Below are 14,127 nucleotides of genomic sequence, written 5' to 3'. Positions count from 1 at the left end.
AAGAGAAAGTATATACAAAACTATACCAAATATAAAATAGCAATAGACAGAGGATTCGTCGAACTCTCTGAATTCCATTTGAAAGGACTGCACATAAAATATTGCAGATCCTGTTTTACAACAACTTCTAAACCTAAGGATTTTTTTTTTTTTTGCCGTTGATGTATTCTTAAGCCCAACTGTGGCGCATTTGCAATGACAGAAAGACGCATGAGTAGGATGGGCTTATGTTTATGCCGTGCGATCTGTAGCCATAACCATAACAATTAATTAAATTCCATACGCTCTCTCCATTAGCATTAAGGGCTGGTCCTAATACTTACATGTTGAACTCTATCCATGTAGTTACTGATTTTAGTTGAGTATGGTGCAATTGCATGAACGTACTTCTGACATTCAAATGCTTTCGTTTTTGTACCTGATTTTATTTTATGGCCATTTTCTTCTTGGCAACCGTGAAAAAGACTATTTTTGGTTTCTCTTAGATTCCACCTGGATAGAGCGAACTTCGACGATCTTAACATAACGCAACCATAAGGAACTTGAGAAGGTATGTATTCTTGATAAGTATGTTTGTGCAGCGTACGATGACTAATGTCCATCTCAACACTCGTCAGGTGGTTCAGTTCCTCCACAGTTGGCATTTCTTTTTTTCATTAACTCAATAATCTAAATTGGAGATCACGTGGAATTGCTTATTTGCGGCATTATCAACAATAATAGAATGACATCTAGCGTCATCTTAGACTTTAAATCCAACTATAAAATTAACCAAAAACCCCTTTTAAGAAAGTATTATCTGAGATATCGAAGCAATCACAATCACGATGTCCAAAGAGGCTGAATTTGTTAAAACAATTTCCAAGAATGGTGATCCACAAGTGGATGTTCATGAACGAGACACTGAGTCCAATTCTGAAGATGCTTTAGAACCTGATATTGAAGAGCTACCAAAGGTGGTCCGAGAGATCGTTCCCTTAGAAGATGATCCCACTATTCCAGTGCTTACTTTCCGCTACTTTATATTATCAATAATCTTCATCATACCTGGGGCGTTTATTGATACGATGAATTCTTTCCGTACAACGTCAGCAGCATATTCCATTTTTTTTGTTCAAATAGCATCACATTGGTGCGGCAAGTGGCTAGCTAGGGTTCTCCCTAAGAAACAAGTTGGGTTTGGAAGATTCTCTTTCAATCTAAATCCAGGGCCGTGGTCAATTAAGGAAACGGTTTTGATCACAATCACTGCCAACAGTGGTGCAACTGGAAGCATGGGAACTAATCCTTTGGCTTTAGCAGAACTTTTTTATGGCGAATCCGTGAATCCTGCTGTCGCCATTTTTTTCATGTGGATGATAGTCTTTATTGGCTACTCCTTTGCCGGTATCGCCAGAAATTTCTTATTGTACGACCCGCAATTCACTTGGCCACAAGCTTTGATGCAAACAACATTGTTTCAAACCCAAAACAAAAGTGATAAAGACGCTAAACAAGCTTCAAAGCAAATGAAAGTATTCTTCTTTGTCTTGATCGGTTTATGTGCATGGCAGTTTTTCCCTGAATATATTTTCCCCATGACTTCCTCGTTGGCGTTTCTTTGTTGGGTTGCTCCGGAAAATTACACGGCCAATTTCATTGGGTCTGGTCTCGGTGGTATGGGATTTCTTAATCTTTCTCTTGATTGGTCAAATATCACGTCTAGTATTATGTTGTATCCGTACTGGGTCCAAGTGGTACAATTTGCAGCATTTGTTCTTGGCGCATGGATATTGATACCAGCTGCCAAATGGGGAAATCTTTCGAGTTATCATTATGGGTTAATGTCAAACAGTTTGTTTCTAGGTAACGGCACAAAATATCCAACTACTGAGTTGCTCACAACAAATTTAAGATTGAATGAAACTAGATACGCAGAACTTGGACCAGTGCATCTTGGTGCCCAGCGTGCTTGGAACATGTTTTTTGATTACGCAGCATATGTTAGTGGGTTTATGTGGGTTGTTGCTTTTGGATACAAAAGCTTATCTGGGTCGCTTAAAAGATTGGTGACGTCAAGGAAACAAAAAGGGTCCATAAACTTGCAATATACTGATAGGTTAAATAGGCTCCAAGCCGCCTATGAAGAAGTCCCGTTGTATTGGTACGTTATTCTTTTCATATGCGCATTTGTCACTCTATTGGTAATATTTGCAACCGATTCGTTGTTCATGCCGTGGTGGTGTCTTCTTGTGGGAGTTGCCTTTGGTGCTGTAATTGTCACCCCTTTAGTTTGGCTATACGCTCTATCCAACTTCCAGTTGCCCATTGGTACCTTCAATGAGTTATTATATGGTTATATGATCCAGCACAAAACTTCAAGGCATCCAGCAGGAGCTATGGTGTATGGTGCAGTTGGTGGAGATTTATTTTACAGAGCCCAATATATTCTCAATGATCAAAAAATTGCCCATTATATGCATATTTCACAAAGAGCAGTATTCTTTTCCCAGATATTTGGTGAACTAATTGGTGTTCCCATCAACTACGCTGCCTTAAAGTGGGTGATCCTGACCAAGAGAGATTTCTTGGACGGCACAAAAGTTGACAAACTTCATCAATGGACGGGCCAGACAATTGTCGGTTATAACACCAATGCCGTGCAGTATGTGATTTTGGGTCCAGATAGATTATTTAAAAACTATCCTGTATTGCCATATGGGTTTTTACTTGGTGCTGGTGCCCCATTAGTATTGTATCTTCTTCACCGATTATTTCCCAAATCAAAATTGAAGTTTCATTTGTGGAACACAACTGTGTTCTTTTCTACTATGAGCACCTTCTATGGTAATCTTTCAACTGGCTATTTTTCCAAATTCATAGGGGGTACCATAACTATGTTTTGGGCATTCCGATACAAGCACAGTTTGTGGAAAAAGTACAATTATTTGCTAGCTGCTGCATTGGATACTGGTCTTAATTTGAGTATTTTACTTATTTTCTTGTTCTTCTCTGCCGGTAAAACCGTCAACTTCCCTGAATGGTGGGGCAATAATGGTAAAAGTGTGGAGAGATGTTTTGCTATGAGTTGAGCATTCTATACTGTTGTATATTACTTGTATTAAATAACTGATATGAAATATTAAAAACAAAAAAAAAAATAGAACTGAATTAATTTTTAGCTTCTCCCGACTCATTATTGCTAGACCCATCAGCAACACCGTCAATATGGGGTAACGGTTGGCTTATATTGGTAGAGCGGATAGGTTCCAATACATATGGGTTGGTCTCAGGATCTTCATCAGCATAATAGGCATATTCCCCAATTTGTGCCAAGTCGGTACCCAACATTTCCTCGTCTTCGTGGAGACGGATTCTGAGAAATGGGATTCTGTCCATAGCAAGCAAAATGATCGATGTAACAGTGAACGACCACGCAGCTACAGCACAACTTCCTGCCAACTGGTACCCCAATTGTTTCCAGTGGTGGTTTATCCACCCACCGTCAATCTCAGTTCCGTCAATCATGGCAACATAGTCTGCAGCAAATAATCCCGTCATAAAGTTACCAACAAATCCACCAACACCATGGAGCGCCCACACGTCCATACCGTCGTCAATCTGCAACAAGTCCTTTATGTCAACAGCAAAGTTACAGATAATGGCTGGAACAATGCCGAAAATTATCGACGTGTAAACAGGAACGTAGCCAGCAGCAGGAGTGATTCCAACGAGACCAGCAATTGCGCCCATGCACAAGCCAACAGTCGACCATTTGCCGCCAGTTCTAAACCAATCAACAAACATCCAAGTCAACCCCCCGGTTGCAGCAGCAAGGTTGGTGTTGACACAGGCGTACCACGAACGCATGGAAGAGTTACCTGTAGACCCACCATTGAAACCGTACCAGCCAAACCAGAGAAAGATCGTGCCCATAACAATGGAGGAAACTGAATGTGGCTTGTATTTTGGAACTTTGCCTTTGGCAACAGGGTCATGTCTCTTACCCAACCAGAGCGAGTATGCCAAAGCAGCAAAACCAGAGTTTTCGTGAACTGGACCGCCACCAGCGAAATCCAATGCTCCCAAGTTGACCAACCAACCATTTCCGCCCCATGTCCAATAGGCAATAGGACAGTACACAATAGTCAACCAGATAAACAAAAACACCATCATCGGTCCTAATCGTGCACGCTCGCACCCGGCACCAGCCATTAAAATAGCAGTGACAGCAGCAAACATCCCTTGGTATAAACAGAACAAAATATCAGGAACCGTTTTGACAATACTGGGTGCCCCTAAAACATCCTTGAGACAAAAGTTTTGCAAGGTTCCCAAAAACACAGAACCATTGTGGGCAAACACCAACGAGTACCCCCACCAGAACCACTGGAAGGCTGCCACACACGCAGCCATCAACGCAGCCCACATCAACGACAATGCATGCTTCTTACGCGAGATCCCTGAATACAAGAGTCCCACACCAGGAATCATGATCCATACCAAAACACTTGCAGTACCAATCCATACCATATCGGCACGGTCAAATTGTTCATTCAAGTCGACTTTAAACACATCTCCACCTGTACCTGTTTCCGTGAAATTTCCAGACATATTGGTTGTTATGTTTACTTAGTGAGTGTGTGAACAATGAAAAAGGATACTACGGGATCTTTATATACATCTCGAATTTCTGAATACCTAAAAAGTGTAACGGTGGAAATCACAATATCGTAATTAATCATCAGCCAATCACAATACCGATGCAAAGATTTTTCACACTGATAAAGAACTTCCCAGAAAAAAAAAAAAAATGAATTGCAAAAAAAATTATAGATAAGCAATATACAGGAGAAATTCCAGAATTAACAAACTAATGCAGTTACTAATTCTATAGATGTATAGCGAAACAGTTGTTAGTATATTTGCAGATGCTTTTCAGCGATGCTGTTAGTAAGAGATTTTGTACAAAATGCAAGCTGTATGATATGGGGTGAATCTGTTGTCGTCAAAAGGACATCCACAAGCAAGTCAAGACTTCTTCGTAAATCTTGGGTCAACTGGCTTTTACAATTACACAAAATTCAAAAACAATGTTCGTATTCAAGTAACTTTAATTGGGGAGTTAATTATCGAGACATTTAGCTTAATGAGTATTATAATGGAGATGGCATTTATTTTGAAAACAACTGTACCGAGAATGGCAAGTAATGTCGCATATATATAGTAGCCAGTAATATTTTGTGTTTAATTTATAAAAGAATATGAATTTCCAGAACAATTTAATACACGATTGTTGGTTGTCTCTCAAATCGATAGCAGTGATTAGAATTAATTCTTGGTGCTCCATACATCCCTTTCTTGAAATGGTATAAACAAGAAAATAATCTTAAAAAAGATTTTCTTGTTGAATCACTTCCATGGCATTGAGATAACATACAACAATTTGATTGGTTGTTACAAATTCTCTGAATTCTCTTTCAAATACCTTATTTTGTTTGGCCTACTTACTTTTGTTTTCATGATAGGTATTCTTTCACTGAGTGCTAGAAATATCAAACGTTACAAATTTCCTGGTTCTGATATACTGGTGTTTGATTCAACATATGTTAATATCGGCATTTTGGTTTAGTATTAACCGTGGAAATACAATGAGCAAGAAACGTGTATGAAGGCAAAAAACGTAAAACCACCAAAACCAAAACAACAAAACCACCAAAAAAGGGAAAAAAAAAAAAAAGAAAAGAAAAACTGTCCCCGAGTGAACCGGTTACAATAACAAAACGAAAGCATACACCTATCAACTGAGTTCTCTCCACAAATATCAACTGGTTGGTTCATTTAAAATTTCAAACCTTAATAGATGACTGATCAGGATTTCAATTTTGCAACAACTATATTAACATCCAAAACCCCACAACAGGCGGCAGCAATTATTCCTAACGTAATAACTGGCTCCACTGGATTGAACAAGGATTTAATTACATGGTTCAAACATTATAGCTCAACATTGGAAGGCTATACTCAGGGGTTACAACAATTGATTGATGAGGCCAACAAAATAGCAGAGCGAAGCAGTGTTGGCTTTAACAATTTTCCTCGTAACTGGAACTGCTTGGTTAATGCCATAAAGACCGAACACGACAACAACGAAACTATCAATAAACATTTGAGACAGGAAATCATCAATCCATTAAGAGAGTTGGTAGAAAAAGATGTTCGTGTTTCTGAATTAATAGTTAATGGACAAGAGTTGCAAGAAATAAGCGGTAATTTGAATAGAGAAGGCGAGATACAGTGGAACTACAAAGCACCACAAGGTTTTCAAAATTTGGAAGATTTTAAAAAAATTGAGATTCAAGTGATGTTTGATATAATCTTGAATTTCTTCCAACTACACAATGGTAGATTAACCAAGGATTTGAAAAATAATGAAAACTCTACTAATTATCTTTTGGGAAGCTTCAAATTGGATGCAGAAATGCAGAACCAATTAAAATATTTGGTGAACACTCAATTTGCAACCCCGCAGAGAGGATTCCAGCATCAGGGCCAGCATCCTCCTACCGCAGCACCAAACAATAAGCAAAGAAGAAGTAGCTCATTCGCTAAACTGGAAAAATCAGCATCTCCAAAGAAACCTTCAAAACTAAAATCCAAAGTCGGATCGATTTTTGGCAGGAAGAAAAAGAAGGAAAAGTTTGCTGGTGCTGAATCCATTGCTGAAGATGAATCATTATCTGAAGTTTCCTTGCCACCTACAAGAACAAGAAATTCTTCGATGTTGTCTCGTAGCAACTCAACGAGAAGATCTTTTATTGACCGTTTCCATAGAGATGAGTCTAGCACTGCCATTTCAAGACAGCATGAGCACCAGCAGCTGCCTTTGATTGAACCTTCGCAACACGTGGAGAAACCCCAGCCGGAAATTCCCCAGCCGGAAGCTCCACATACCAAATCACTAGAACCTGTTTCAGAAGTACAAAAAGAACAGTTCCCACCTATACAAAATGGTCCAGAAAAGAGTAGTGAAAATCAACAACCCAGAGTTAGTGTGCCCACACAGACCTTGTCGCCGGTTACACCTACTCACGATGGATTTGGTGGTTCTATTAAACCATTACCGGAACCTGTTGATTCTCCAAATGTGATTAAATACAATGATTCGGATGATTCTTCTACTGAAGAACGTAGAGCCTCGTTACTTGAAAAACACAATTTAGAAGTCCAGCCCGTACCTTCCCCATTCACTACTCAACCACCGGCGCCTGTACCTCAATCTTCCAGATCTAGACAAAGTAGTGATGGCATTTACTCGTTTGAAGCAGGGGATGATTCCAACCCTATCTCTGCTACACCAAGATCTGAGCAAAATGTCTTTGCACAGATGCCAGACCCAAATTTGTCTTCCGAGAAGACCCTTGCTCCGCCACCTCCACCTTCGAGAAAGGTTTTGCACCATGATGAACCAGCTGTAAGAGATTCAGCTATTTTCCATAATTTACCCGTTGCTTCTCATTCTGGAAGAGATTCAGTTATGGCCCCATTAGCAAGTCAAGACACGGGCCATTCGTTGTTGAAAAATGACTTTAAACATGAAAACTTAGCCGCCACCCTCGGATTGAGTTCTTCTATTGCCGAAGTCATCAATGCCAGCTTCAAGGATGGACAGTTGATTAAATCGCAAGTGGTTGGAGAAGTGGCTTTTAACTATAACGGCAATACTTCCGACCCACTTGTTGTCACTATTCCTAATAGTTTTGATAAGGTCCTTGTAAACAAGACTTTTATTGAAGATTTGGGTCAGGGCAAGTATAAAATAAATCCAGCTTTTATCACCTCCAAAACTCTTGGCGGTTTGAAATATCTTTTGAAACCAACACAGGTACCTGTGATAATCCAACAGATTTGGAAATTTGAACCTCATCAATCGAGTTTAATGGTCAGCATTCGTTCAACCACACCTTTGGTGTTGGAAAACTTTGTTGTCTCTGTGGCTTTGAATCATGACATTGAAGCAACCTCGGCTTCCTCAAAACCTCAAGGTGCGTTCAATAAAGAGAAGAACAGAATAACGTGGAGATATCCACTGTCACTCACGTTGAATGGTGAAGAGCGTTTGATAGCTAGATTTATGACAAATGGGTTGGGTTCAGAACACGAGTCAGGAGTACAGATTAAATTTCAAGTTAAGGACCCACAAGTTAAATACTGCAGTATTTACAATGAGAACGGCGAAGAGATTCCTACGTTCAGAAATTTGGTAAGTGGTAGTTACAGCGGTCATCTTTGAGTTATCTCCCGCCAAAATAAGAGAAGAGAAAAAAAAAATATATATATATATAGTATACAGCAACATTTTTGTATTTTTAAATAAATACACAGCTCTCGTGTATGATATTATGATCATCACACTACGATATTGATAAGACTTGGTCTTATTCATTCTTGTTTTTCTCTTCTTGTGGTGTCAAAGAGTTGTAAGCTTTTTGTAAACCTTCAACTTGCTTCTTAAATGTATCAATGTCTTGTTGTTTCAAATCAATCAAGTGCTTCAATTTCTCAACTTCTGTAGCTTCATCATCTGTTGCTGGCTTTATGTTTGCTTCACGGTAAAGTTTTTCCTTCAAAACCATTTTTCTAACAATAGTAACGACAGTTCCAATAGCAACTTGCAAGTATAAAATTGCGCCACTCAAGTAGAGGTTTCTTTGAGAATAAAATTTACTGGCCAATCGATCGTAATCAATTCCCGGGAAATGTGGGTTGGTTTCGGCATCTGCATATTTATTCAACCTTTGTATGCAATCTAAAAGTTGTAAACTCATCAATATGATAGAAAACACAATTCCAACTCGAAAGTTTTGGTTCTTTTGCAATGCAAATGTCAAGTCGACGATTTTTTGTCGAACAACATAGGGTAATGGTAAAACTAAAACCAATAAAGTAATCATTTGACCAATTAAGGTGCAAAATACTAATGACATTTGGAGACTCATAGTGTTGACGAGGGATGTAGTTATTAGGAGGGCGTTTTATTGATTTGACAAGATGAAATTTGGGTTGTTTTATTATTTTTTTTTTTGGCAGAGAGAAAAAAAAAAAAAGAAGAGAGAGATTGTGAAACAAAACACAAGTCCCTGTGAATTATTTATTCTATATTCATTTTTCTTTTCTTTTTCTGTCTCCTACATAATCGATACATATAACTTACAAACCAGTCACTCGTCTGGCATAATTGTAAGCAACAAAACTAAATAAAGCCATGCATCCGACAATTCCCCAAAACCAGGCTAAACCCTCATAATCTTGACCAGGAACTAAACAGTTCATACCCCAGAGTCCAGTTACCACATTGATTGGCAACACAATCGTACCCAATATTGTGATTTTCCCTAACACATCATTTGTATCGTTGTTCACTTTCGTCATATCAATATTGATCTGAGCCAAGTAATTGGAATGGAATCTTGCTAACAACTTTTCATAATGGGCCAAGGCTTGCAACATAGTAACAATATGATCTTGTATATCACCTAAATACATTCCAATCTCCAGCTGCGATCCTTCCAGTTCGTTGAAACGTTTGCTGAAAGCTTTAATTACGTCTGCTTTTGAAGACAACAATCTCATAACCGACATAACTCTTTTCCTGCATTCGCCAATTCTTCTTAACATATCGCCTTTACGTTTCCAGCCAAGAATTCTAGATGAGCTTGATCCACTGGAACTAGATGCCGATTTGGCCAATCTGGGTTCCGATTTATGGTCCACCATCGACTTTGATCGTTTTCTGAAAACAAAAACATTATCTGGATGATCGGATTCTTCTTCACTTTCATCTTCGGAATCAGATTCTCCTGAATGCATCTTCAAAATTGCATCCTCAATTGCATTCACTTCCGTTTCAATTGTTTCAATCATGGGGGCAAAAGAATCAGTGATATCATCTATCAAAGCATAACATATCCAATCAGAGGTTACTGATAAATAATCCTTCAACATTCGAGCACGTCTACGAACATTAATTGGATGAGGGGTTGCTGAAAAATGAAAAGTAATAACACCACTTTTGAAAACGATAATGTACATGTTTAATGGCAGAAGTTCTCCATCTCGTATTTTTTTGCCCTGCGATTTAATGGAAGTGCTGGTTGGTTTCTCCAAATACGATGAAAGTCTCCTCTTTCGACTGAAAAGGGACTTTAGCAATTTGAAAGGCGATTTTGATTCCAGTATACTTCCATTATCAGAACCTTTTTCGTACATTTCTTGCAATTTGATAAACTTCTTTTCTTGTTCTTTTGCTCGCTGTCGTCTTTTTTCATACACTACGTCAAATGAAGTGAAACAAACAAAGTAGTATGATTTAAACAATTCCACCTTCTCTCTTGCCTCACCAAGAAAAATATCTTCTGTTGTCAAAGGGTGGATGCCAAATGTTTTTGAAAGTACCTTCATTTCTTCTTCTGTTGGATCCAAAACATCAAGCCAAAATGGCTCACGACGAGATAAGCTATCATTCACAGATGAAGGAGTGGGTGTCTCCGGACGAGACTTGGTCAACGGTGCTAGGTTTGTTGAAGAGACCGAATCTGGTTTCATATGAATAGAAGGTGGTTTTGATCTGGTGGGAGGGAAAAGCTCTTCAAGACTCTCGTAAATTTTTGATCTATCTTCGATCAACCCCAGTATAGTTGGAGAGTGTACTGTTTTAGACATATCTTCACGGAAATAAGTAAACCGGCAAATCTCTTTGTCAACTTGCCCCTTGCTGGTATCTTTTAAAATGGGTGGTATATTCTGCTGTGATCTTTCCCATGGTTGTATTGGGGTTGGTCGGACTTGAAAAGGATTATTTTCCAGATCCAAGGCTTGAACCTCATTCACTTTAAAACTATCTATCAAAGGTGTACTCTCTGTGGCATCCTCATTTTCGCTGTGCACGACATTGCCGCCAAAATTAACGGTTGGTTCCAAGTCTGTCTGTACTTCTTCCAATTCTTCCTTTATGAATTCTTCTAAAACATGCAAATCAGGCCAGCCACTGGTAGTTTTGACATCTTCTCTAAAGTCAGGGAAGCATACGTCATCTAGAGACGTCGAGTCACTAGAATGTTCTGATGAAGGGTTGGACTCTCCAAACTCGGAATACGAGTATTGGTCTTCATCTCGATCCTCATGATGACCCTGCCAGGTATTTGATTTGACAAACAGTCTCTGCTCGTTGGTGAACTTGTCTATATCAATAGCAACTGCGGTTGGTGAGATCGGATCCTCGAGCGTCGAGGATCTTCTAATTAGTGTTTGTAAATTTCTATTCGTTAACGGTAAACTAGGTGAATCTGTGTTTGATTTCTGGTTTCGAAAGGAGCCGTTTGATTTTCTTCTTCTTGTGTTTGAGGGTGATGAATGTGCATTTGCCCAATCAGAAGCCTTCCGATGGTCTATAAAAGTGCCCGAGTTTATCAATTGGTCCAACGAACTAGAACTGTTCTTTGTTCCGTTGGCGTGATTGCGTAGATTTGTCGTTGATGATGAATCATGAGACTGTTCATCCGTTGGAACATAGTTAGTTGCCATGAATGACATATGTTTCTTTGGTTTACCCATGGTGTTGCTGTTTCGACTGTCCTAAATGTGATAGATAATAAAGAGCAAACATATCTCAAAGATCATTTTTTTTTTTTCAAGCCGCCTTGTTTGCTCTCTAATCACATACACACTTTTTTTTTTTTCTTCGCTACCCTTCATCTTTACACTGGGTTCATTTTTAGCTAATTTCAAATGATGTAACAACTTGTATTCCGCTTTTTGTTTCCAAAATTGGAAAAACATGAAACTCCGCCCACTGAAGATTTCATCCTTTCCGCCTTCAACACCAACAAGTGATGGACATATTTCGAGTCTATGAATAATGGCGGGTTTTGAGTTTATCTGAACTGCGGTGGGTCACATGAAATTATCATTGTTTACAAAAACTAAAATGGAAGTAATAATAGAGATCATATCTATTGTTGTTCTTATAAACAGTACAATAAGGTGGTGCTTGGATGATTCCGAAGTTCCATTTAAACTATTATTGGTTTACGTATTGTCTTTTTTTTGTTGATCAAATGGTTAATTGAGAATTGTAATAGTAAGTATTGAGTCGTTATGACAAGGGGATTGCATTTCTGCAGTTTCTTCCTCATAGTGCTACCCTTCATAGATGTATTGAAGTAGCTGCAATACCCAGAAACGGTTTCTCTTCATTTCAAATTCAACCTGCTAGCTACAGAAACCTGAACAACCCTCTTGGGCGTTCTTATGAATGCATTCTTCGATCAAAATAATAGATTGCTTTGTTGCATGTTCTTTTAAAAAGTATAGGTATAAACAATGCTCTACATATTCTCGAAACACGTCTGTTCCAGCGATTCGACAGTCAACCTCCAAAGATACTAACGAATATTCTATTCATCTGCATCACTGATCTCTTCTTCTTCTTCCTCTTCTTGTGGTTCTGGGACTTGTTGCTTGGTTTCCGTCACCTCTTCTTCTTTCTCAACAATAGCTTTCCTTTCAGGCTCCTTTTTCAATGGCTTGTCCCGTTTTTCCTGCTTGTTGTCTAATTTTACTCTTTTGTTCAGAGCCCCACCATTTAAATCGTCTAAAGCATTTTGAATCTTATTGGTTGCTTCCAACAACTTATAGTAGGCGTCTTCAGTCAATGATATCCCCTTTTTACCTGGTCTCTTGACGCCCTCCTTATCAGTATAAAACTCTCTGATATCGACTAAATTGACGTTGTTAAATTTACGGACAGTGACTTGCTTCTTCAGATCCAACAGAATTTCGACTTCATTCGATGTGGATGTAAACGATGCCGGTGCCCCTCTTCTAAATGCCATTATGAATACTGGGATGGTAATAAGAAAAATGGAGAGTTTTTTCTACGCGTTATGAAAGAAGCTTTCAACTTTTTTCTTTTTTCTTCACGCATTTGTTTCTATACGTATCCTTTTTTTTTTTTTTTGTCTAAGAAAACGAATCAATATAAGATGTACTAGCACTTCAATGCTTGCCACTAGACCATGTTTCATTCAAATGTTCAGCTAATGATGTCTGTACTTGCTCTACCAACTTTTCGTCGTTGAAAACTCCACTCTTTACATCCCAGTAACATTGTACTGCTGACTCCAACTCGTGTAAGTTCGAGACTCCTAAAACTATACCAGATTTATATTTGAACAACCATTCTTTTATGGCGAATCGAGTAGCCAAGTCAGCTAATTCAACGTTTTCTTCTTTCAATTTTTGAGCAATGTCAGCAACTCGTTGTTTTAATGCTTGAGACGCAGGATGGAATGAATGTGTTATATCTGATCTCAACATCGACATTGAAAGAATTGATCCATTTAAAACTATCTGGACATCACAGTCTTGTAAGAGTTTATCGTGATATTCAAACAATAATGTATTTTGGATGCATCCGTTACAGTATGACAATACCGCATCTAACGGAGCAATCTCGTTTTTACATCTAAGAGCAATTTCGTATAAAAATTTCACTGGATAGCCCGAAATCCCGAAATTCTTAATAAGCCCTTCACATTTAAGCAAATGTAATTCTCTTAATGCGTCCATGACCTGATCCGGATCAACAAATTCGATATCATGCATATAAACCAAATCAATGTAGGAAGTCCCCAAACGTTTTAAGGATCTCTTTACGGACTGGCGAACACTAGATCGGCTGTAATCAAATTCGTCCAATTTGACCCGACCAGCCTTGGTGCAAACGTAATATTGGTCTCGAGAAAATGAAATTCTTTGCAAGGCTTCGCCAATAATCTCCTCAGATGGCCCATAATACGGTGAAGTGTCAAGGGCATTTAAACCTAGTTGGAAAGCCCTTTCGATTAATTCTTGTACAGGAAGGGAATGGGGGTCAGAAGTGTATTGATAATTAAACACAGCTCCTCCAATTATCAATGGAGGTAGATTTTTAATCGAGTATGGCTGAATCACTTCAGGTTTGCCAATTGGATGAAGCATAATTGGGGAAGGTGCTTTCTTTTAAAAAGAAAAGGAAGAGTTTGAAAACAACAATAAAGAATGAAAAAAAAAAAATGAAAAAAAAAAAATACTCCAACAAGGTTTGAG

General features: G+C 38.6%; 7 protein-coding genes across 7 annotated transcripts, besides 1 other annotated feature; 2 read left to right on the top strand and 5 right to left on the bottom strand. All coding sequences in view use genetic code 12, as the record gives it.

The window, feature by feature from the left end:
- Positions 1-123: part of a mobile genetic element that runs on past the window's edge.
- Positions 124-827: 704 nt separating this feature from the next.
- Positions 828-3,071, top strand: OPT7 (oligopeptide transporter, putative; the record flags this gene model as incomplete). The annotated part of the gene is made up of 1 exon (XM_002419677.1): positions 828-3,071. The coding sequence occupies one exon, from the start codon at positions 828-830 to the stop codon at positions 3,069-3,071; it is 2,244 nt and encodes a 747-aa protein (XP_002419722.1).
- Positions 3,072-3,150: 79 nt separating this feature from the next.
- CD36_40490 (ammonium permease, putative) lies at positions 3,151-4,593 on the bottom strand (the record flags this gene model as incomplete). Its single annotated transcript, XM_002419676.1, has 1 exon — positions 3,151-4,593. The coding sequence occupies one exon, from the start codon at positions 4,591-4,593 to the stop codon at positions 3,151-3,153; it is 1,443 nt and encodes a 480-aa protein (XP_002419721.1).
- Positions 4,594-5,842: 1,249 nt separating this feature from the next.
- CD36_40480 (regulator of actin cytoskeleton, putative) lies at positions 5,843-8,272 on the top strand (the record flags this gene model as incomplete). The annotated part of the gene is made up of 1 exon (XM_002419675.1): positions 5,843-8,272. One exon carries the CDS (start codon positions 5,843-5,845, stop codon positions 8,270-8,272), a length of 2,430 nt encoding a protein of 809 aa, XP_002419720.1.
- Positions 8,273-8,417: 145 nt separating this feature from the next.
- On the bottom strand, positions 8,418-8,978 carry CD36_40470 (endoplasmic reticulum transmembrane protein, putative; the record flags this gene model as incomplete). The annotated part of the gene is made up of 1 exon (XM_002419674.1): positions 8,418-8,978. One exon carries the CDS (start codon positions 8,976-8,978, stop codon positions 8,418-8,420), a length of 561 nt encoding a protein of 186 aa, XP_002419719.1.
- Positions 8,979-9,189: 211 nt separating this feature from the next.
- CD36_40460 (divalent cation transporter, putative) lies at positions 9,190-11,592 on the bottom strand (the record flags this gene model as incomplete). Its single annotated transcript, XM_002419673.1, has 1 exon — positions 9,190-11,592. The coding sequence occupies one exon, from the start codon at positions 11,590-11,592 to the stop codon at positions 9,190-9,192; it is 2,403 nt and encodes an 800-aa protein (XP_002419718.1).
- Positions 11,593-12,434: 842 nt separating this feature from the next.
- On the bottom strand, positions 12,435-12,872 carry CD36_40450 (RNA polymerase II transcriptional coactivator, putative; the record flags this gene model as incomplete). Its single annotated transcript, XM_002419672.1, has 1 exon — positions 12,435-12,872. One exon carries the CDS (start codon positions 12,870-12,872, stop codon positions 12,435-12,437), a length of 438 nt encoding a protein of 145 aa, XP_002419717.1.
- A 163-nt stretch (positions 12,873-13,035) lies between these two features.
- CD36_40440 (NAD(+)-specific d-arabinose dehydrogenase, putative) lies at positions 13,036-14,019 on the bottom strand (the record flags this gene model as incomplete). Its single annotated transcript, XM_002419671.1, has 1 exon — positions 13,036-14,019. The coding sequence occupies one exon, from the start codon at positions 14,017-14,019 to the stop codon at positions 13,036-13,038; it is 984 nt and encodes a 327-aa protein (XP_002419716.1).
- Between the last annotated feature and the right edge of the window lie 108 nt (positions 14,020-14,127).

The sequence above is a fragment of the Candida dubliniensis genome, chromosome 4, assembly GCF_000026945.1.
Source record: "Candida dubliniensis CD36 chromosome 4, complete sequence".
In the NCBI taxonomy this organism is placed as follows: Eukaryota; Fungi; Ascomycota; class Pichiomycetes; order Serinales; family Debaryomycetaceae; genus Candida; species Candida dubliniensis.
The sequence above is the reverse complement of the archived record's forward strand: the minus strand, read 5'-3'. Positions and strand labels throughout refer to the sequence as shown.